The sequence below is a fragment of the Elephantulus edwardii genome, unplaced genomic scaffold (assembly GCF_000299155.1).
Source record: "Elephantulus edwardii isolate Elephantulus edwardi_28Jun2011 unplaced genomic scaffold, EleEdw1.0 scaffold00087, whole genome shotgun sequence".
NCBI classification, from domain to species: Eukaryota; Metazoa; Chordata; class Mammalia; order Macroscelidea; family Macroscelididae; genus Elephantulus; species Elephantulus edwardii.
The window spans coordinates 8,391,955-8,414,152 of NW_006399837.1; the positions used below are offsets into that span (position 1 = coordinate 8,391,955).

Here is a 22,198-nt window from a genome sequence, read left to right on the forward strand (position 1 = left end):
GTATTGCGGGGTCAAATGGTATCTCTATTTGCAACTTTTTGAGAAAGCGGAGAGGCAAGGTTTTGTTGCTATCATTTTGTTGCATACTTTTTGGTGTTGTTTCTAGGTACTGTGGTCCATCCTGCTTTCTGGGGTACCTCTGTAAGAAGGACGTATCTCAGTGTTTCCTGCCACACTGGTCTTGTTTTTACAAACTCCTTTAGGTTCTGTTTTTCTGGGAATATCTTGCTCTCTCCTTCATATTTGAGGGACAATTTTGCACAACATTTATATAGTATTCTTGGTTGACACTGGTGTTCTTTGAGTGTTTGATATATGTCATTCTACTGTATCCTTGTTCACATGGTTTCTGCTGAGAAATCAGTACTTAATCTTATTTGCTCTCCCTTATAGGTTACTCTTTGTTTCTTGCCTTATCTTTGGTACTGGCACATTTGACTGTGATACATTTTGGTGTTTTTACTTTTGGGGTCTGTTCTATATGGTATTCGCTCAGCTTCTTGAATATATATTCTCTCATTTTTCATTATGTCTGGGAAGTTTCCTTCTAGCAATTCTTCTTCAACTTTTTCAGTGCCTTTAGTTGCTTCTTCCTGTTCTGGGATTCTGATTATTTGCATGTTATTTCGCTTGATGGTATCTCACATTATGCTTAGGTTTTCTTCTTTTTCCTTCCTTTTTGACTCTGCTTTTTTGGTCTAGCAGATTAGTGCTGACAATTATATCTTCTACTTCACTGATTCTGTATTCCATCTCTTCAACTCTTTTCATATGTCCCTCCCTCATTTTGACAGCATTTGAAACATACGACCTTATATTTTGGATTGGATTGTGGTTTCTTGTTTTTCCAGAGCCTCTACTGCCTTGTTTATTTTATCTGCATTATTTTGGATTGTTTTTATGCACCTCCAGGTTTTTGTTTGCAGTGTCCTGTAATTCTTCAGGTTTGTCTTTTACCCATTAAAAATATTCAATCATTGTTCTTTTGAATTCTGTGTTAGAAAGTTCCATCAGACTTTCTGGCTTCAGGAAATCCATTGATCCTATGTAATTTTTTGGGAGTGACATCTTGCTTTGTGCTTGTGTTGGGTGTAAGAAAGCTTGCTTTTAATGTGACATTGGTAGAGGTTTTCATGCCTGAGTTGATAGCAGGTTCTTGATTTGATGTCACTGTTCCAGAAGAGGGTGGGGCAGCCACCCTGCTTGTGTTCTCTCTGCACTTCTAACACAAGACAAGATTTGTTTCAGTTCAGAGCTTGTGAAAGCAGCCTCTTCAGTCAGACATTTGTTGTAGCTAGGCCAGTCCAAGGCCCTCCAGACTAAAGGCAATTCGTTAACTGGACAGAAGGAAATGCAAGGTGGAGTGTGGAGACCAAGTTCACGGGGTGGATGCATGCTTGCAATGGGTGCACGCACACAGATGCTCCCCGGGTGGGTGCAGATATTTGTTGGGTGAACACACACAGGGACCTCAGTCAAATTCCAGCTGTCTAGCTCACTCCCGGGGGCTTGCTCCCAGTCTGGCGTCTCTCCCCATGAGTTGATTTTTGACAACTTGCTTTGCAGGGTATTAGTTCACATCGTCCACTTGGTTATGCATTCATTTATATGTACCAGTAAGTTTTTCAGTTGTTTTTATTTTTGCTTGCTTGTTTTTAGTTTCTGACAATTGCCATCCTACACTTCTATTAAGATAATACTAACTAGCATTGATTGTATGTTTATGATGACCAAACTGCATACCAAATGCATTCCAGTTGTCATTTCTGTTCATTTTCACAACAGCATGAGTGGGAGTTATTACTTCCATCACTTTACAAATAGGAATAATTCACTTGGTTCAATGTTTCAACTTCTTCTGTTTATTAGATTTCCTGAGCTTGGGAATCCTTTCTATATCATAGTTAATACTGTTGTCACTGGTTGAAACACCAGACTGGTCAGGATTATTGCCATCTTGGTGATCTATGATTCTTGAGTTGGTCATTATCAAGCATTGTTATGGAAAATAATAGAGCAACATAAATGAATCCTTTTCTAGACAAATTGTATTAGAAATGTGTGTTTCTTTGATTACTGCTGCACTGTGCATGAATAATACAGATTCATAAACTTAACTACACAATTTAAAATGTACAATAAAAGCATCCTTCTCAATTAATGATGTCACTTTATTTGAAATTGAACATAAAAGTCTTTATGGCCATTAGAAATGGATGAAGCTTGGATCTGCTGTGTCTTACTGAGGTAAAGACAAATTTTTGAGATGGAAAATTACATACCATAGTCTGAAGGGAGCTGTGTGGCTCATCCAAAAAGCCCAGTCTCTCTGCTGATTCACATTCACCTACAGGAGAAAGAAAGATGATCTTTGTGACTTACAGTCGCAGAAAATCAAATGGATAGTCAGTTATGAATGGGTTCTTCAACCACCTTGAGTGATTGTTTTTTTAAATCGCTTTAGCTAATTTTTATTTTCCTGCAAAGTAATTGCACATAATGTCACCTTTCTATTCAAGAATGTTTGTTTTTGTTTTGCTAGTCTTGCTACATTGAAAGATCATTTACTACTTATTTACTATTTACATAGAATACTCTATTTGCTGTAATTTCTAATAAGGCATTGTATCTGAATGTATATTATAACAAAAACACTAGATATTTGGGCTAACAAAACATTAAGGATAATAAACAGAACCTTGATGAAGATGTACTGTTTTCTCCTCCTGCAGGAAGTACTCCTTTTTACATGATCTCCTCCAGGATGATGAGTTCAAATCCCGAGGAGGACCCTTTGGATGAATTTCTTCAGTACATTGAGGATATGGGAATGAAAGCCTATGATGGCTTGGTTATTCAGAACGCATCTGACATTGCTCGAGAAAATGATCGCTTGAGAAATGAAACAAACCTGGCCTACTTGAAGGAGAAGAATGAGAAACGCCGAAGACAAGAAGAAGCAATAAAACGGTAAGTATGGAGGAGAGCATCCCAAGTTGTGCATGTTGCAGTCTGAGGAACTCTGTGGGTGCCAGTAGACTATGTCACCTGGTCAGGGAGGAGCTTGTTGAAGTTAGGTAAACTGATGGTAAAATGGAATGACGGGTTTCTCTTCTGAACTGACAAATTAGATATCTCTGTGTTATGCACATAAAAATAGAGAGTGGCTGTGTAGCAACCTCTTGATCAAAGTGGGAGAAAACACACACACACACACACACACACACACACACACACACACACACACACTCTTTAAAGCTGAAAGTTTGAGGAAAAACTCCAACTCTGATAATCTTCATCTAGAGGTCTTGCCTTATAATAGAGTTTATCTCCTTCCGAGTGTGTGATCAATATCCATCAGAAATAAGAACTGTGTGAGTCTCCAAAGGTGGGTGGAATCTTCATTGTGTGCTTTCTGTACAGAATTTTATGGCTATTGTATTCTTGTCTGGTACCAAATGTTCCAGGTTTTTTTCAAAGGAAATGATTTTTGTGTTGGAAAATGTATGAGAAACAAGCAAATAATGCCAAGAATTATCATCTTCCAAATTGAGGCAAAGTTTCTTAGGGTACTAAGTGAGAAGAAAAAAAAATTATACATATATTTTAATTTTTTTAAAGCATGCTTGCGTTTTGTTCTAGTGATTACAGGCACGCATGCGTGTGCCTGCATTTGTGTGTATGTTTGTTAGTGATAGAAGTAGACGTGATATGCATATTGTGCTTAACTGGGTCCATTTTCTTTAGTGGAATCCATTTGATAAGTGCAAATATTGAGGATTTAGAAAAGCAATTAACAAATAGTTGTTGTTGTTGATTGCTTTCAAGTTGAAAATGACTCATAGCAACATTATGAATAAAAGGCTTGAAGCCTCTACAACTATTAACATTTATCAAAGTTCATACGGTTTCTGGAGGTACGTTATTATTAACTGAAAACAATTAGTTATAGTATTTTGATGGTCAGCCAATAATTTATCACCTAATCTGACAAAAATAATACTTTTACTTTTTGCCCGTTCTCTGTGTTTATCATGGAATTTGAGAAAAGAAGATATTCTTTTAAGATGAGCTATTAATTCTTATAAAGTAGCTAGTTAGGGGCACAGTCCTCTAATTGTTTAAGTGCAAATAAATTGCTAATGAAAGGGGAATTATGGTACAGTAGTTAAAGCACTCAGCTGCTAACCAGATGAAATGACATCTTACTAGCCACTCCACACAGGAAAGTTGGGAATGTCTTTTTCCTTAAACATTACAGCCTTAGGAGCCCAAGTGGGCAGTTCTGTTGTCTATCCAACAAGGTTACTATGAGTTAGAATCAATTGAATGATACTGACTTGTTGTTACTTTATATTTAAGGTCACTACACTTAAAAATATTCTTTAATGCAAACTATTAAAATGTAAATCTATTTAAATATTGGAGTTTCCAGAGGCATGTTGTTTAGGAAGTGGATGCTACTTCTGCTTCCAAAAATAACACAGACTTGGTAAAGATTTTCACAATTCCAAGTAGTTTTTTTAAAAGGTTACTTTGTTTGGAATTATTCACTTTTTAAATCTAGCAAATATTAATTCATATCAAAGGTACTTTTCCTCAATATACTAAATAAGCTTTCTTGGAACCATTATAAGCTTTCTTGGGACCATTTTCTGTGTATTCCTCCCAATGGACTTTTAAGGGTTCATGAACATTTTACTTAACTTTTGTGAATCTGATTTTCTGGATTTTAGAATAAAAATTATAGCCTAAAGATTTCTAAAGCAACTTAAATTTTATTATTGTAAACTTTCCATTATTACTGTAAACTTGTTATTATTGTAAATCTTGGCAGTAAAATCCCAAGATTCCTTTTCCACCATAAAGAGATATACAGAATTATTTGTTGAGTCAATAGGTTATATTTTCAGAGCATCTACAAAGTGCTTATAATTATACTATTAGTTCCTGTGTTTCCAAGACAACCTTCCAAGGTTATCTATGTGAATATCACAGAGAGAATGGAGACAACAATAGCTAATGTTTAGATGATGCTGCCCAATGCTCAAAGAAGCATAGAAATCAATGACAAGGATAGTGAAAGTCAAAACTCACACCCACCGGTATAGGCATTAAGGTTTACAGTATATTTTTGTGTTACACAACTCAGTCCATTACAGGTACCATTGGAATTTGCTAAGAAGTAAGCTGTAAAACCAAAATGAAACTCACTGCCATTGAATTGATTCCAACTCATCACAAACCACCATAGGGTTTCTGAGGCTCCAAATCTTAACAAGAGAAACCTGTCTGCCTTTCTCCCTCAGAGCAGCTGGACATCGTCATTTCATCAACAGTGCGACATGTAACACAATGCTAGAGCGCATAGAGAAGACGCAACAGTAAGACAAAAGAAAGGAAGCAAAGATGTCTTTTGTTGTTTGTCATTGTTTTGGTTATTTTGGTCTTTATTTCTTCTAAACAACAGAAAGGGTGATGTTTTTGTATAATACACTGGCAAAAACTAGAAAAGTATAAAGTCTATAGTTAGGAGTAAGTGGTAGATGATCACTTTGGAACACCAATTATGCATGAGCTTTTTACATATGCAAGCAAAGATACTGAGTAGACAGATAGATAAAGAATTTGAAACTAATGGTAGATCCCAATGTAGAATTTATAAATATGGTAGACATATGTCTGTTGCCTTTGAGTTGTGGTGCTGGAGAAGAATATTGAACGTACCATGGACTGCCAAGAGAAGCTTGAGAGTTGAGTAGTGGCCTTTGACACACTGCTATTGTCTACAGGGGTGGTGGGGAGGGGGAATCAGTAAAGAGCTAGAAACAAAACCCAATGAGATTATTATATTTATGAAAGAATTGGGAGGTCAGATTTGTCATAAGAGACTGAAAAGTGTTCAAAAACACTGGGGATTAAAAATTAGATAAAATAAGGAGGCAGTAGAGACTATTTATCTCTTTAAAAAAAATACTATAAATGGAGCCATGAGTGAACAAAAGGAAGAAGGAAAACATCAGTAACTTAGGAGAGGGAAGAAAATGTTACTGTAAGAATATCTTTAAGTGATTGGGAAGGAATGGGAGCTAAGGTGTCTTTGAAATGCAGCCTACTCTTTGATTTTAAATAAAGGAATGCCCCAGGGGATGAATGAATGAATGAACGACTAGGAACTGGTGTGAAAAGCTCCAAACCTACTTCTCCAAAATTAATAGCATAGAAGGAAATCAGGAGGCATATTCTTGCGTGAAAAATTATACGGAATATAAAACAGCTGAGACTCACCAGTAGGCAAAAAGACAGAAGGAGAAGAATTCTCGAACAGTCTTTTTCCTCTGTTCTTTCAACTACTGAAGTGCAATTATGGGTGTGAATATAATGAAGAGCTGGAGTCTGAGGCTTCCAGGTCCATTGGCAAATAGAATGTCAGGAAGAGAGACAAGAATAGAAGCCAGACTGGATGCCTGGACTGACGGAAGAGCGTGAAGCGAGTACCACTTCTGTAGACACTGTCCCAAGGAGAGGCCTGTGTGACTGTAGTATGCATGACTGGACGCTCGAGCACACTGATTAAAGTCCAGTCAATTATTCTCCAAACCCCATCTTAATAATTGTACCTATAATTCCATGTGGAGAATTGAAAGTATATGACTTTCTATATAAACTCTTCATTCTTTCACTTATTATTTCCTTTAGATTGTTCTCTCATATTTCTAGAATCCTTATTTAAAGTGCAAATACACTTAGCAGGGCAAATCATTGGTGAGATCTCCTACACTGAGATAAGACTTCAGAGATGTCTCGCTTTCTGAGAGGAGGCTGTGGGTGCAGAATGAGAATGTAGAGGTAGGTGTCTGGACATTTTCAGGAGGGCGGCTGGGGAGACAAAGATGCGAGGAGCAATATAAGGGACAATTTAGCGCACAGACAGGGCGAGGACCACTCGCACCTCTGTGACTGGGCTGCATATGGAACTCTTATTAGTTATCACTTCTTAATTTTCACTGCAAAATCCAAATTCAATTTCCGTTTTTGTTCATTTCATATGGTTGACAATAACCTAGGATTCTAGGGGAAAGCTAATCTTGTCTTGTTTTCTCTCTATTTTTTTGGGATTGCTTCAATTTTGTGATAGAAAAATGCATTTTTAATATTTTGCCAAAAATCTATAACAAGATTCTGCTCACAAAGACATTTTAGTGTGCCAGAGATTTTGACAGGAGCAGAATACCCACATTGAAATTTAAAACACTTTAATATCATCATTTTAATATGTAATTTATATTGAGCTGAAGAGAAAAATCAACATGGCATTAATTAACACAGGCTAATCAATTGAAAGAATTTAACATGTCTGTTGGATGGCTTCTTAAATATCCTATGATTTTAATACATGGAATGTAAATGTTGAAAATTTCGCATTCTAAAAATGGGGCTTGTTTGACCTTGAAAAGGCATTGATGATAATTCTGTGTGAAATATGCCAGTTGCAATTTCAGAAATGTACAGACTGCCAAGGATTGCTTAAAAAATGGAAATAGGATTTCATGTGATTGACCTTCTGGATCACATATGTGCTGAAATGCCTTATGTGCTACAGCTGGGAAGCCTAACACACTGAGCTCTTAGGAAACGATCCCCACTGTCCCTTCAGTGTTCTAAGTCACTTAGCTTTTTTAAATGTAATTTAATTCTTTTAAAAAAATTTTATTATTCTTGATTTTAATGAAAATTTACACAGACTTTGGATTTCCATTCATTCACTGTCACTTTTTAAAAATCCAACTCCTAAAAAAAAAATTAAAACTCCAACTCCTTATTTTTCCACTGGTTTGAGCCCCTTGTCATTATTAACTGTTGCACACCTTGGCTTTCATTTTTCCGTTGGCATTTTGCTACAGAGACCTGTGGAGAGAAAAAACTTCTAAATAAATAAAAAGTGATCTCAATGTTTTCTTAACAGCCTCCAGTGGCATTTGTTGAGAAAGGACGGAAAAACTTCATGGAGAAAAGTTAATGGAGAATGAAAAAATTTTTTCAGTAGCTCATAATTTCTGCTATTTTAAATCCTAATGGGTTTGTGCAGGCACTGTTAAATGAGAATTACTTTTTTAATAAAAAGTCCTTGAGGAACAAACACACAAATCCTATAACTTCAAATGAGTGAGTTCATTGGAGAGGAAGTCAAACATCCTAGTTTGCCATGTGGGAGTGAAGAGGTGCTTTGTAAAGGCATAACTGGCCAATGAGAGCAGAGCTTGCCATAAGCAACATGTTCAATATTTCTAGACAACCTTGGTATATAGGTCATCAAATTAAGATATTGACAGAGAAAGTTGAGCACTAGTACAAGAAGTTTCTGGGCTTCATCCAAGGGAGGGTGTATGGTGGGGGGTTTTTTTCTGAATTTTTAAAAACTTAATGTACATGCAGCTACTACCTCAGAGAAAAATCTCAGATACTGACTCATATGGAAGAAGTAAAAATTACCAAGATCATTGTATTTGTTATCTCCTGCTTAATATAAGAGACACACCTCAAGATGACAAATTTAAAAACAAAACAAATCACACTTTAGGAGTCTACAGGTCCAAATTTAGGGTGTCAGCTCTGGTAGGAAACTTTCTTTGTTGACTCTGGTAGAAAGGTCTCCTCTCATCTGTATGCCTGGTATTCCTTGGAGAGCTGGTGATGCAGAGAGTTGCATAGCTGACTCAGAGGCCACGACTCTTTGGCAGTTCAAATCCACCAAAAGCTCCTTGGGAGAAAGATGGGTAATCACCCCTCTCAGAACTTACCGCTTACAAAAGTCCTCTGGATGGTCAGGCAGGAGTCTGTTTCAACTCAATAGCAATTGGAGGGAAATGTAGCATAGCCCGGAGATGTCCATGCATTTTAATATCAATCTTTCCTGTGAATGGGATGTTCTTAGCATAGAGACAATGTGTCCAAACGACTCATTCTGCTCCTACCTCTTCTTTCTTAATGGTGCTGAAATCCCTCTACCCCTGCTCACTTCTCTTTCTTTATATTTCTAGTAAGAGAAAATGTGAGGCAGGTCACATCATAGGGAATTTCCTCTCACACTGGATCGAGACTGTGATATTAGTGAGTGTGTTACATCTCATCCTGACTCCTCTTCAAACAAATAAACACTCGATTACATCATATCACACCATGACGGATGGTTACATCATTACACAAATGCCAAACCATCGCAAATCATGACTCAACCACTTTGACACATATTTTGGGGATGAAACAATTCAATCCATGACACTTGCATATGGAAGATAACTAATTATGACACACCCTAAACCTGAGTAAGTCAATCAGACCCTAAACATGATTTCTTTATTTTTCCCCATAGTAAATGAGCAGAAACATGGACAATCTACTTTTGTGTGATGGATGGTCACTGCACACTCACTGGAGGGTCAGCTATGAGTTGGTTCTGACTCAACAGAAAATAAAGTGTGCTTGAGGATGGATAGCAGTCCCAGAACTGCCCCACTTTCTTTTTTTTTTTAAATTTTTATTTTCTATTGGCTTGCACAAAAATCTCATATACATTGTGTTTCATTTATATATATTGTGTTTCATGCATTCCTCTATTTACATTGTGTTTCATATGATCATTCCCATGCATTGTGTTTTAGAAAATGAATCACCACCACTGGGTCTTTCCTAATTCCTTTACTCTATCCCTCTGCCCACCAAACTCCGTAACCTCGCGATTCCACACCTCACTCCCCTCATCTCTTCCCTTCTTCCTTTGGTTTTTTATACATATCTTACTAGTAATCCTTCTATTTTTATAATAATGGTTTTATGCAGTATCTGTGCTAATGAAACTGAGTTACTTTACTTGACGCAATGCTCTCCAGCCTCTCCCATATTGTATAGTGTTTTTTTCAAAATCATTGCACCTGAGTGCTGAGTAGTATTCCACTGCATGAATGTACCACAATTTCTCAGTCCATTTGTTTGCTGATGGACATTTGAGTTGTTATCATTTTCTTGCTATTGTGAATAACGCTGCTATGAACATTGGTGTACAAATCTCCATTTGTGTCTCAGTTCTGTTTTTCTTGAGGTATATTCCTAGCAGGGAGATATCTGGGTCATATGAACTTTCTATGTTCAGCTTTTTGAAGAAACACCAAACTGCCTTTCCGAGTGGTTGTACCATTTTTATAATCCCACCAACAGTGTATGAGAGTTTCTATCTCCCTCCACATCCACTCCAACGTTTATTGCTTGCTGTCCTATTAAACTTTGTCACTGTTAATGGGGTGAGATACTATCTCATTTTGGTTTTGATTTGCATCTTGCTTATTGCCAGCAATTTTGAGCATCTCTTCATGTGTCTGTTACCATCTGAATGCCATCCTCTGTAAACAGTCTTTCCATGTCTTTTGCTCATTTTGTAATTGTGTTATCATTTTGGTTCTTGTAGAGGCCCTGTAATATTCAATAAACTTTCCTTCTGAGAGCCTTGTCTGAGACAATATGAACAAATATTTTTCCTAGGCAGTAGGTTTTCTTTTCACCCCAATGTTTTGATGAACATAAGACTTAAATCTTTAGGAGATCCCATTCGTCAATGTTGTCCTTTCCTAGTTGTATATTTTTGGATGTATTTACTACCCTCTTTATACCAACAGACTGGGCCTTCTGAGTTTGACCTCCTTTTATCTCTCACAATCTTTATGGTTTTGAGCTTCACCTGGAAGCCTCTGATTCACCTTGAGTCATTTTTTTAAAATAGGTATCATCATTATTGGTTGTCATAAAGTCAATTCAAACTCAGGACAATTGCACATGTTCAGGGTAAAGCTGCTTTGTAGGGTTTTAAAGGCTGTGTGCTCTTTTAACAGAAAATTGGTTGGTTTGAACTCTCAACATTGTGGTTAGTCAACTAGTGGTGAACTGTCTGAATTATCCAGAAAATATTTATTAGGTGTAGTATTTTTAAAGGTAAATAAGAAATAATCTTTCAATAAGAAACACAAGCACACTTTTTCTATATATAAATATCTACTTATATCTTTTTTTAAATAAAATTTTTATTTTATAGTGCTAGATAATATCTTTTGAACATTTCTGAAAAATGAGAAATGGTGATGTATCTATCTGTTGTTGTTATGTGCCGTCGAATCACTTGCGACTCATAGCGACTCTATATACAACAGTCCTAAACCGTACTCTATTCTGAGCCAAACTTATTGTCTCTAATACACTTACTTTCATTCCCCCAGTCACTGAATCATTCCATTTCATTGAGGGTCTTCCTCTCCTGTACTGTTCCTCCACCCTCCCAAGCATGATGTCCCTCTCCAAGGTTTGATTCCTCTTTGCAACATGCCCAAAGTATGTCAGACAAAGCCTCAGAATCCTTGCCTCCAAGTAGCAGCCTGTTTTCAGTATTGTTATCCTGGTAGTGGTAGTGCATGGTATATCCAATATGTTTCTCCAGCACCATAGTTCAAAGGCATCAATTCTCCTTCTATAATCCCTAGTCATTGTCCAGATTTCTGACACATAATAATAATTAACTGTGAAGATTATGGCCTGGATCAGGCACACCTTAGTCTCCAGACTGACATCATTGCTCTTCAGTGCTCTTGGAGAGGTCCCTGACTGCAGACTTTACCAGTACAATTTGTCTTTTGATTTCTCAGTTGCTGGTACCAAGAGTGTTGATGTGGAGCTAAGGAAACTAAAGCTTTTAACAATCTCAATCTCTTCACTGTTTATCATGATGCTGCCAATCGGACCATTGATGAAATCTGTTTTATTGATGTTGAGCTTCAGTCTATACTGAAGGCCATAGTCCTTGACCTTCTGCAGCAAGTGCTTCAGTTCTTCCTCAATTTCAGCAAGCAGGGTTGTGTCATCTGTATAACACAAGTTGTTGATGAGTCTTCCTTCAATCCTGATGCCACAATCCTCCTCATAGAGCCCAATAGATCCTGGATGATCTATTCTGCATATAGATTGAAAAGGTGTGGAGATAGGACACATCCCTGGTACAGTATATACCCTTCTCTATTTTGAACTATGCAATATTCCCCCCCACACACACACTCTGTTCTGAAAGCTGCCTCCTGGTCTAAAGATATATTTCGCATAAGCACAGTCAAGTGTTCTGGGATTTCCATTCTTCTCAGAGTTAGCCACAGTTTGTTGTGATCCACACAGACTTTGCATAGCCAAGGTAACACCCACAGTCCCAGAAGTCTGGCGAGCAAAGTCTGATAGTTAAAATAGTTTTGGGGCTGCACAAAGGTGGGAGATCTATTTGTGTGTATATAAATATATATACCCCAGAGACTAAGGTGCACCTGATCCAGGCCCCGGTCTTTGCAATTACTTGCTGTGCATTAGACAGCTGGACAATGACTAAGGATGACAGAAGCAGAATCAATGCCTTTGAGTTGTGGTGCTGGAAAAAAGTCTTTAACATATCATGGACTACCAAGAAAACAAATCGGTCTGTCTTGGAGAGGGTGATACCAAGTTTCTCCATGAAGGCTAGGTTTTTGAAGCTCTGTCTCACATGTTTGGGGCATGCAGCCAGGAGGGACTAGTCCTTAGAGAAGAACATGGTGCTCAGAAGGGTGAAGGGACAGCACAGGAAAGGAAGACTCCAGATAAGATGGATTGATACAGTAACTGGGGCAATGGGATATATGAGTCAAGGTCAATGAGATTGTCTCAGGACAGGGCAGGGTTCAGAGCTGCTGTACATAGGGTCACTAAGAGTCACAGGCAACTAAATGGCCCATAACAACATAGCTTCTATGTTGTTTGTTGTTATGTGCCATCGAGTGGCTGGCAACTCAGAGCAACCCTATATACAAGAGCCCTAAACACCATTCTATCCTGTGCCAGCCTCGCTGTCTCAAACACATTCATTCCAACCACTCCATTCACAGAATCGACCCATCTCATCGAGGGTCTTCCTCTCCTGCGCTGTCCCTTCACTCTCCCAAACATAATGTCCCTCTCCAAGGACCAGTCCCTCCTTGCAACATGCCCAAAGTATGTCAGAAGAAGCTTCAGAATCCTTGACTCCAAGGAGCATTCTGGCTTCACCCTCTCCAGGACAAACCTATTTGTTCTTCTATAGATAACAGATATCTAAAAAAGAGATACAGTCATAGATACAGTTACAGATATAGATACGGATATGGATATAGATATTATGGTCACTTAGTCATAATAGTTACTCTGACCGCCAAAGGCTGTGTGCCTCTTGGGAGGTTCAAGTCCACTAGCAGCTCTATGGAATAAAGCAAAGAAGATGGGCAGACCCCACCTATATGATTTACAGCTTCAGAAACCCATCAGAGGGTGAGCTTTGTGTCAGAACTGACTCAGAGGCAATAAATGGGTAAGTGAGTTGTGTGTGTGTGTGTGTGTGTGTGTGTGTGTGTGTGACTTAATTAAACATTAGGGAAATTCCCCTAAACATCTTGGATCTGGACCTTTGCTTTCAAATTTAGCAAAGTGGTTCTGACACAAAGGACTACTTAGGCTGATTAGAAATGTCCCTACTCCCTGTGTACGCCCTCAGGGGATCTCTGTGAGGTTATATTTCCTCTTTAGAAGTGACAGTCAGAAGTAGAATTAGATTACTCACCGCCCTTTCAGAAAGTACATGGAATTGTGTCTTAGCAGATATACCAGTAAACTGTTTATATTTGAAACTATCAGAGTGTTTGTTACTCACTCGGAGCCAGAACATCATTGAAAGCCTGGTCTTTAAACCATGGAGAAAAAGAAAAGAGAGCATTTTCCTTCCCTCAGCTCACATGTTGCTACCTAAGAGCAGATGGCTGTGATGCCAGCGCATGGAACTGGTTAATGTTTTAAATGATTGCTTCACTCAAAGGCATAATTACACAGAGGACTCTCACTAGAGAAATGTTAGCAGTTCCATAAATTTTCTGTCGATTGTTACGGCTTGCACAGTCATACCCATGATTTGTGGCAGGAGGCTGTGTGGAAATGGACAGCGTTTACTGAAGTGCTTTTTGGAGAATGAAACGTTCCCTGAGAGTAGCGTGAGGAGCTACTTTGATCACAACGAGCTAATCTCATTGGGTGTATTTTTTTTTTAAAGTAGCTTGCATGCACTTTTTTTTAATAGTGCAAAAGCAATTTTTATTAAATGTGTCTCAGATTACACACAACACATACTCTTTACATTTACCGATAACTCCCTTCCTGAAAAGTTTTTTCATAAGCACTGCAGGGCCAATTTATTTTACATATTATCATAAAAAATTAGCCTAGCACATTTACAAAAATACCTCCTGGTGACGTGCACTATTTTTGGGGAGAAATTATTTTCTTCTTTTTGAGAAGACAACACAGAAACTTGTAAACCAGTTCAGCAGTCTCTGCATGTATTGTACACGGACATTGATTGCAGTCCTTGAATAGCATAAACATTTCCTTCACTTGCTATGCATCAGAGAGCTCGACAATGAGTAGGGAGGATAGAAAGAGAATTGATGCCTTTGAGCTGTGGTGCTGGAGAAGAGTATTGAATATATGCTATGGCCTGATAAGAGAACGAACAGATTCATCCTAGAGAGGGATAAACCAAGCTACTCCTTGGAGGCAAGGATTCTGAAGCTTCGTTTGACATACTTTGACCATGTTCCAAGGGGGGACCAGTCCTTGGAGAGGGACGCCATGCTTGGGAGGGTGGAAGGACAGCACAGGAGAGGAAAAGGTGGATTGATTCAGTGACTGGGGTAATGGGGATAGGTGTGTCAGAGACAGGGAGATTGGTGCAGGAGAGAGCAGGGTTTAGGGCTGTTGTATGTAGAGTTGCTGTGAGTCAGAGGTGATTTGATGGCACATAACAACAACAACTTCTGAGTTCTTACTCTGGGTGTATTCTAATGGAGTTTTAGGTGCAGTCTAGTTGAAGGTGTTTTGAAAAGAAATATCCTATTTTGGTGTCAGAATTGGCTGTTTTCATTATCCCAGCTGGTGATGTGGGTACAGTGAAATGAGCAAGGATCGGAATCACAAATACCTCCACTTCTAGAAATGTCCTACAGCTAACCTTAGAGCAGCATGCAAACCCCAAAGCCCTCAGTACACTCCCATCTAGAGTCACGCAAAAATCTGCAGCTTGTCAGGGTCTGGCTGGAATGAATCTGTTGATCTGATCTGATGTGAATTTCTGACCTAATTTTGCTGGAGACCTTAGTACTGAGGCAAAGAAAACAAGGTTAATGTGTTGATAAGAGGGCACGATTAAACAGCAGACAGTATCTTAATAACCCTCTCTAATTCTGGCTTCCTCTTGTGTGTGTGATTAATTCAAGTCACTTTTCTATTAATCATTTCAGAGGACCACATGCTGCTTTGGTTGTTTTTTTTATGTTAAAACAGTGCATCTACATTTTCTTTCTCCGAGCTAAACAAGAAATCTTGAAACTGGAGTAATTTGGGTTGCATTGCATTCTCATAGGGTTTCTGTAGTCATATAACAAAACTATGCAAAGAGAGGAGAGAATTCAGTGACACATCCATTGTCCATTGTCACTGACTTCTCTTCCTTGAACCAGAAGACAGAACTATGTGACTGTTTCCAAACAAATTAATTCATTATATTATTCATTTAATGTATTAAGTTACTAGAGAATTAATTTCTCAGAACTGTCCTCATGGGTTTTCTTTTTCCCCAGTCACAATGGAGAAAGTTAATATTTATGAGCTTATTTCTAAAGAGCATATACCTAGCCCTTTATGCTCCTGGACAAGTTTTCATTTGAGCTCTAATGTAAGTTAATTGATGTTTATTTCTTTTTCCATGGAAGTCATCAACGGTCCCAAGGTTGACATACATTAGTTCTCATCAATTTACAATTTACAGTTGTATCTATATTTGCAACTGAGATGTACTAGTTTACATATTATGGTTTTCTATTCAGTGCCCTCCCAGGACAGGTGAGAGAGGAGATACTTTGAATGGCTCATATGAAGGTGAACCCTCTTTGGAATCCTTTCCATGTACGCACCTTCTTGAGTGCCTTGTCTAGTTCTGATTATTTCTACTTTCATTGTATCCAGGACCTAGCCCAGAATTTACATGTTAAGAAGCTCTGTGTCTGTTCTGTGTCTGAAATAAATAGACAGATGTTGGCAAAGAGGAGGGACCTTTCAGAATAGAAGCCCATGTGGGTCAGTCAGTCACGAGGGAATTAAGCTCTTCTCACTCTCAGGAAACTGCCGTGAAGAAGGGACCCTCCAAACAAGGTATGCGGTGGCCAATGGAATGATTAAAAAAGAAACCCCTGGGAAAGCTCAGGTAATTTATTTTATAAATAGTAGGAGGTATTTTAGAGATGTTAGAGATGAATTGGGCAATAGTTTTCTAGACTATGGCTGTGTCGTATAACTCTTCAGACTGTACAAGGATGTTTTCCACTTTCAAGTCATGGATGGCTTTGTGAATGTTCAAAACCAGAGAAGGAGAAGAAATTCTTATGGAGCAAGGCTAAGGAGTCAGGAGAGGTGGGTTTTTTTCCCTTTACTACTAAAAATGCAATACTGCTTAGAGAGCACGTCTAATGTAACAAATGAAACAGCGCGAGTGCAGCCTGAGCATGCTAATACAAACCCTCCGAGGTTTCTTTCCAACTTTAAAGTAGCCTAAAGAAAACATCTTCATTACAAATTTATGGGTTACCTTGAAATTAATTTTAATCATGAATTGATAGAGGAAAAATGGAGGCGTCTCTCCCTCACCAGTGCTACGAACCTCCACTTGAAGCTCATGCCTCGAGTTAAAAGTTCACCCCAGTAGCCTATGCTTTTGGAGACCAGAATATTCATGTTTATACTAGAATATGCAGCTACCTAGCCTTCCTGAAAGCAGAGGGCAAAATAACATGGGGGGGGGGGGGGAAGGTAGGTGAGAAGAAGACCTGGAAAAATCACTCTCAATTATTATGTAGAAGAAAAGGCCAGCATTTAAAATTTTAATTGTCAATTTTCATTTAAAACTTAAAATCCACTATTTTCATTAATAAATTGCCTTTTAGTCTTTTATTTGAAGCAAAGTATACCACTTAGCACATTCTCATGTTTGAATAAAAAATGAAGTGATTTAGCAATGAGGAAGAGTATCACTAATGATTCTTCTAATTTTTCTTTCTGACTGATAAAGCTATGATGTTAATCACTGAATATTTATTCAATATCTTGTGTACATTTGGACAGTGCTCTACAAATGTTGGATAATTAGCTGAATGATATTTTAAACATATCTTGTCTTTGTGGGGTTTCACACCTCATGTGGTATTGGGAGACAGAAAATAAGTAAAAAATGTAAAGGACAGACAAAACCAATTCTACAATTCACTCTTCTCCACAGATCTTCTTTCAGAAATGAATTGCTAAGGTTTCAAAGTACCTCAGGGTGGATTTGAACTGCCATCCTTTTATTTAATAGCTAAGTGCTGGACCACTTGAACTACTCAGAGACTTTGAAGTAAATTATAGAGCATATTAGTTTAAGGACCTTGATGAAAATGAAACCAGAGGCTTTGGGCAAAGAGAATGGGAAGGGTGTAATTTTAAACAGATTGATGAGGAAAAGCCTCTTTGTGGATGTCATACTTTAGTAAAATCCTGTAGTTTGTGAGAGAAGAAGCTACGTGGGTCTCTGGGGAGACAGGCTGCCAGAAAAGAGTTATCTCAAGACAAAGGGGTTTTAATGGTGGGCATCCATTGGTGTTGGTTGATAGAGCTGCAAGACTGGAGCAGAAGGGGTGAAGTGGAGAAGGTTGGAAGGTCAAGGCAATAGTGTGTGATCTTGTTGGATCATGGAGGTCACTGTTGAGACTTTGGTTTTTCTCAGGATGATGTTAAGATGAGATGAAAAGCCATAGTAGTGTTTTGAGAGGAATAATAGCAACTGGCCGTAAGTTATGAGACTCATTCTGACTGCTATCAGAGGCAGCTAGGCCAGAAGCAGCAGCACCAGTGGAAGCTGTTTAGAAATCAATTGAGATGAGAAAAGATGGTAGTTTGGATCTAAGTGCCCGCAACAGGGATAGGTGAGTTACGGCTGAATTTGTGAATAGTTTGCACACAGCGTTGGCAGAATTTGATGACGGAATGAATGCATCATGTGAAAGAAACAAAGAGGGATGGTGTTTTCATTAACTGAGGGTGAGAAAAGTGGCCGAAGTAGGTGTGAGGAGAGTAGTCAAAGTGAGTGTGAGTAAAAAGATTTTAGACATGTTAAACGTGAGATGCCTATCAGGTTTCCAGTGAACTCTTAGTATTTATGTAAAGATCATGGTTCCATTTTGATATTGTATAGATACTCACGTATTTAAAAAAAATTATTAGAGAAATATGAAATATGTTGATAAAACTCTAAATGTCTTGTATGTACATATTTCTTTTCAAATTTTTGTTTATCCCTCAGAAAGCAGGCATGTAGCTTAACCAGAGCAAATGAACACTTGCTTGGAGGTCCCTGCCTTTGTGTGGAGCTAATGGAGTGGGTGATCTGATTCTTAAAGCTGCTTGATACACATACTTGACTGCTTCCCGTTTTAGAGCAGAGATAATGGTTCTAGTGTTGTAATCTAAGAAGCCAGATAAAAGGCAGATAGGGGCCTAAAGGATACTTGACTTTTTGTATAGGAGAAGAAAGATTCTCAATAGGTACTTTCAATTATTAGTGACAGAAATACTCATTTACAGTTCTGCTTCTATGGAGACACAGATGATTTGCTTGCCATCTGCTGTGCATGCGTACTTTGTCCCTTTTTGAGGATTTCAATAATCCTTTAGATTAGTATCTAATTGCAAAGAGAGAAATTTGGAGCAAAAGTTGTCATATCTATCTGGTGCTTCCAGAAAAAAACACACCAGAAGGGGGAGGCTTTGGAGAACATTCATATATTTTCTTGAAGTTCAAACCATGATCTCAGGCATCCTTCTGTGAGACTCTTTCATAGTTTCTAGTGTGGCCAGGAATCTCCTCTATTCACTGAGGTTCCTTTGTGTCTAGCTTCCACTACAAATGTCTTTGTGTAGAATTCATTCTTATTCTACTATTCATGCCACTTTCTTAAAGTAAAAACAACAAACTATTTTGTATTGAGTGACATATTGAGTGTAGTACACGAGTCACTGTTTCAGTACTTACTTGTTGGAGGAAATGATCCAATCCATAGCTACGACCAGTGGAGATGAGAAGAGTCATGTCGTAGGGAAATGATAGCGACTAGAGAAAACATATGATTCATTTCAATCTCACTTATTAGCTTTAATGGTGGTGTGAGGTGCTGCTGAGTCAAGTATGACCCATAGTGACCCTATGAACAAGAGATCTGAACCCTGTTCTATCCTGCACCATCCTCACACTTCCTGACACACAAGATCCCATTGTGGCAGTCACTGTGTCAATCCACCTGATTGGGGGTCTTCCTCTCCTTCACCGAAACTCTACCCTTTTCAGTATCATGTCCATCTCCAATGAAGAGCTGCTCCTAGCAACATGCCCACAGTATGTGAGGCAAAGCCTCATCATTCTTGCCTCCAAAGAACACTCTGGCTGCAGCATTTCCACGACACAACTGTTTGTTCTTTTGGCCATCTTTGGGGATGTTCAGTGCTCTTCTCCACCACCACGGCTCAAAGGCATCAATTATTTTCCTGTCATTCGTATTCATTGTCCAGCTCTCAGATGCATAGCAAGCTTTAATGAGACCCATGCAAAGTTTCTTTCTTCAAAATGTTGTTTTCTCACTTGCTAATCAGGAACCATTATTTAACTTGTTTAGCTGTTGAAACACATGAAAGATACAACACATGTAGATCAAACCAGCTACTGATGAACACATCACAGCTACTTAAAATTCGTAGCTACTGCTGTTATTAGTATTACTGCTACTAATATTACTGCTACTGTTATTAGTATTACTGCAGTCCCTGGGCCACAGATGGTCAAGTGCTCAACTACTGGCTGAAAGATTAGTGATTGTTGTTGTTTGCATGTGCCATTGAGCCAACAATAGCTCTGAACCTTGCCCTTCCCTGAACAAACCTCACAGTCTCTGACACACCTGACCCCTTTGCCACAGTCACTGTGTCAATGCATTTCATCGAGGGTCTTCATCTTCCACACTGATTCTCTACCCTTCCAAGCATATCATTCTTTTGGCCATAAGCCCAAAGTATATGAGATGCAGCTTCAAAATCCTTGCCTCCAAGGAGCAACCTGATTTTATCCTCTCCAGGACAGACCTATTTCGTTCTCTTGGTAGAGCATGTTTGATACTCTTCTCCAACACCTCAACTCAAAGGCATTGATTCTTCTTCTGTAACTTTTATTCATTTTCTAACTCTCAGAGGCTTAGCAAGCAGTGGAGAAGACCATGTCCTGGGTCAGGCAATCTTCAGTCTCTAGACAGACATCATTGCTCTTTAGCATTCTGGAGAGATCATTGACAGCAGATTTTTCCCACTGTAACAAATCATCTTTTGATTTCCTGACTGCTGGTGCCAAGACTATTGATTGTGTACCTGAGCAAGATGAAATCATTAACAATCTCAATCCTTTCTCCACTTATAATGATGCTGCCTATTTTCCTGGTCGTCAGGATCTTTGTTTTCTTGATGTTAAAATGCAATCCATATTAAAGGCTGAAGTCTTTGACCTTCTGCAGAAAATGTTTCATGTTCCCCTTAGTTTTGGCAAGCAAAGTTGTATCATCTGCCTAACACAGGTTGTTGGTGAGTCTTCCTCCAATCCTGATGCCACATTCTTCATCATCAAGTCCACCCTCCCAAATGATCTGTTGTGCATATAGCTTGAAAAGTATAGAGAAAGGACACATCCCTGACACACTCTTTTCTCAATTTTGAACCATGCAGTGTTCCCTTGATCTGTTTGGAGAACAGCTTCTTGATCTAAATATAGGATTTGCATGAGCACAATTGGGTGCTCTGGGATTCCATTCCTTCTCAATATTAGCCACAATTTGTTGTGGTCACACAGTCATTCACCGGCACCTTGGAACACAAACTGACAATCTGCTTCCAGAAGGTGGAATATCTTGTCAACCTCATAGAGCAGTTCCATTCTATACACACGGGGTCATAATGAGCCAAAGTCAAATAAATGAGAAACTTGAACTTCATCTTTCTTGCACAGCATGCTTCATTAATGACGATATATGGCAAAATGTTCCTAAAACAGCATGCCTCGCTCTGTGGTAGAAAGAAAGAGACTGGATTTATTTGACTCAGCATTTCGAAATGACACACACGCCCAACGCCGGCGTGTGAACTTTCACTTTATCATTTCATCTTCTCAGTATACATAGGAATTTGCTCTTTTCTCCTAAAATAAAATTACATGAACACTCAGAAAATTTTGGCATGTGAACAGATTTAAAAGCATTCAACAATTGGTAGTTTTAGTCATCACTATTAAACTGTCTTACAAGTGCAGAGAAGATGTCTCTTGTGCATCGTGGGTTTTGAAACATTTGTCAAATCAGACTGTCTTGAACTCATTTGGTGTGCTGATAATGGCCTTCCCAAGAGAGTGGTAAGTAAGCTGGCATACCATGTGATACTTCAGATGTAGCTCACTCACGCATTTGCAGAGATTTTCAGGGAAACTACCTTAAAAGTTTTCAATTCTGGAATATGAGCCGCTAAAGACTATGTTGAAATACATAGTTTCTGTAAAACTGCTATAACATTTAGGGCCAAAGCTAGAGAGATAATGAATCCTAAAGATGAAATAACTACCTGATATCTACCAGAGGTACAATATAAAATGATTTTTTTTAATGTACTGTGGTTCGATTTGTCTTTTTGAGAGCAATGCATTTTGAACACATAGTGTAACCACTGTGAAAGGTTTCCGTTTTCTATTGGCCTGAGGATGGGACACAGAGGGGTGGAGGTTGAGGGTACTGGCCAATGATGTCTTTCTCTGTCTTTGGCACAAGTGAAAATCTTTCATGTCACATGATGCAATGATTGTAGCTCAAACATTAGCTACTTTTTTTTTCCAAAGTGAACCAGAGTGGCAGGGAGAAGCTTGCGCTATTAGGAATTTTCCTAGAAGGATTCTTAATGGCCTAGTTTGCTTGATACTGGAGCATCATGCATAATTTTTAAAAATTGC

The 22,198-nt window shown here is 38.5% G+C and overlaps 1 protein-coding gene across 1 annotated transcript in view; it reads left to right on the forward strand.

Moving 5' to 3' along the window:
* Positions 1–22,198, forward strand: part of NYAP2 (neuronal tyrosine-phosphorylated phosphoinositide-3-kinase adaptor 2) — a 327,341-nt gene that overhangs the window by 15,416 nt on the left and 289,727 nt on the right. The window contains exon 2 of the mRNA XM_006890286.1: positions 2,733–2,970. Within this exon, the coding sequence (XP_006890348.1) occupies positions 2,750–2,970 (221 nt within the window). The 5' untranslated portion in view covers positions 2,733–2,749. The remainder of the gene's footprint in view (positions 1–2,732; positions 2,971–22,198) is intronic.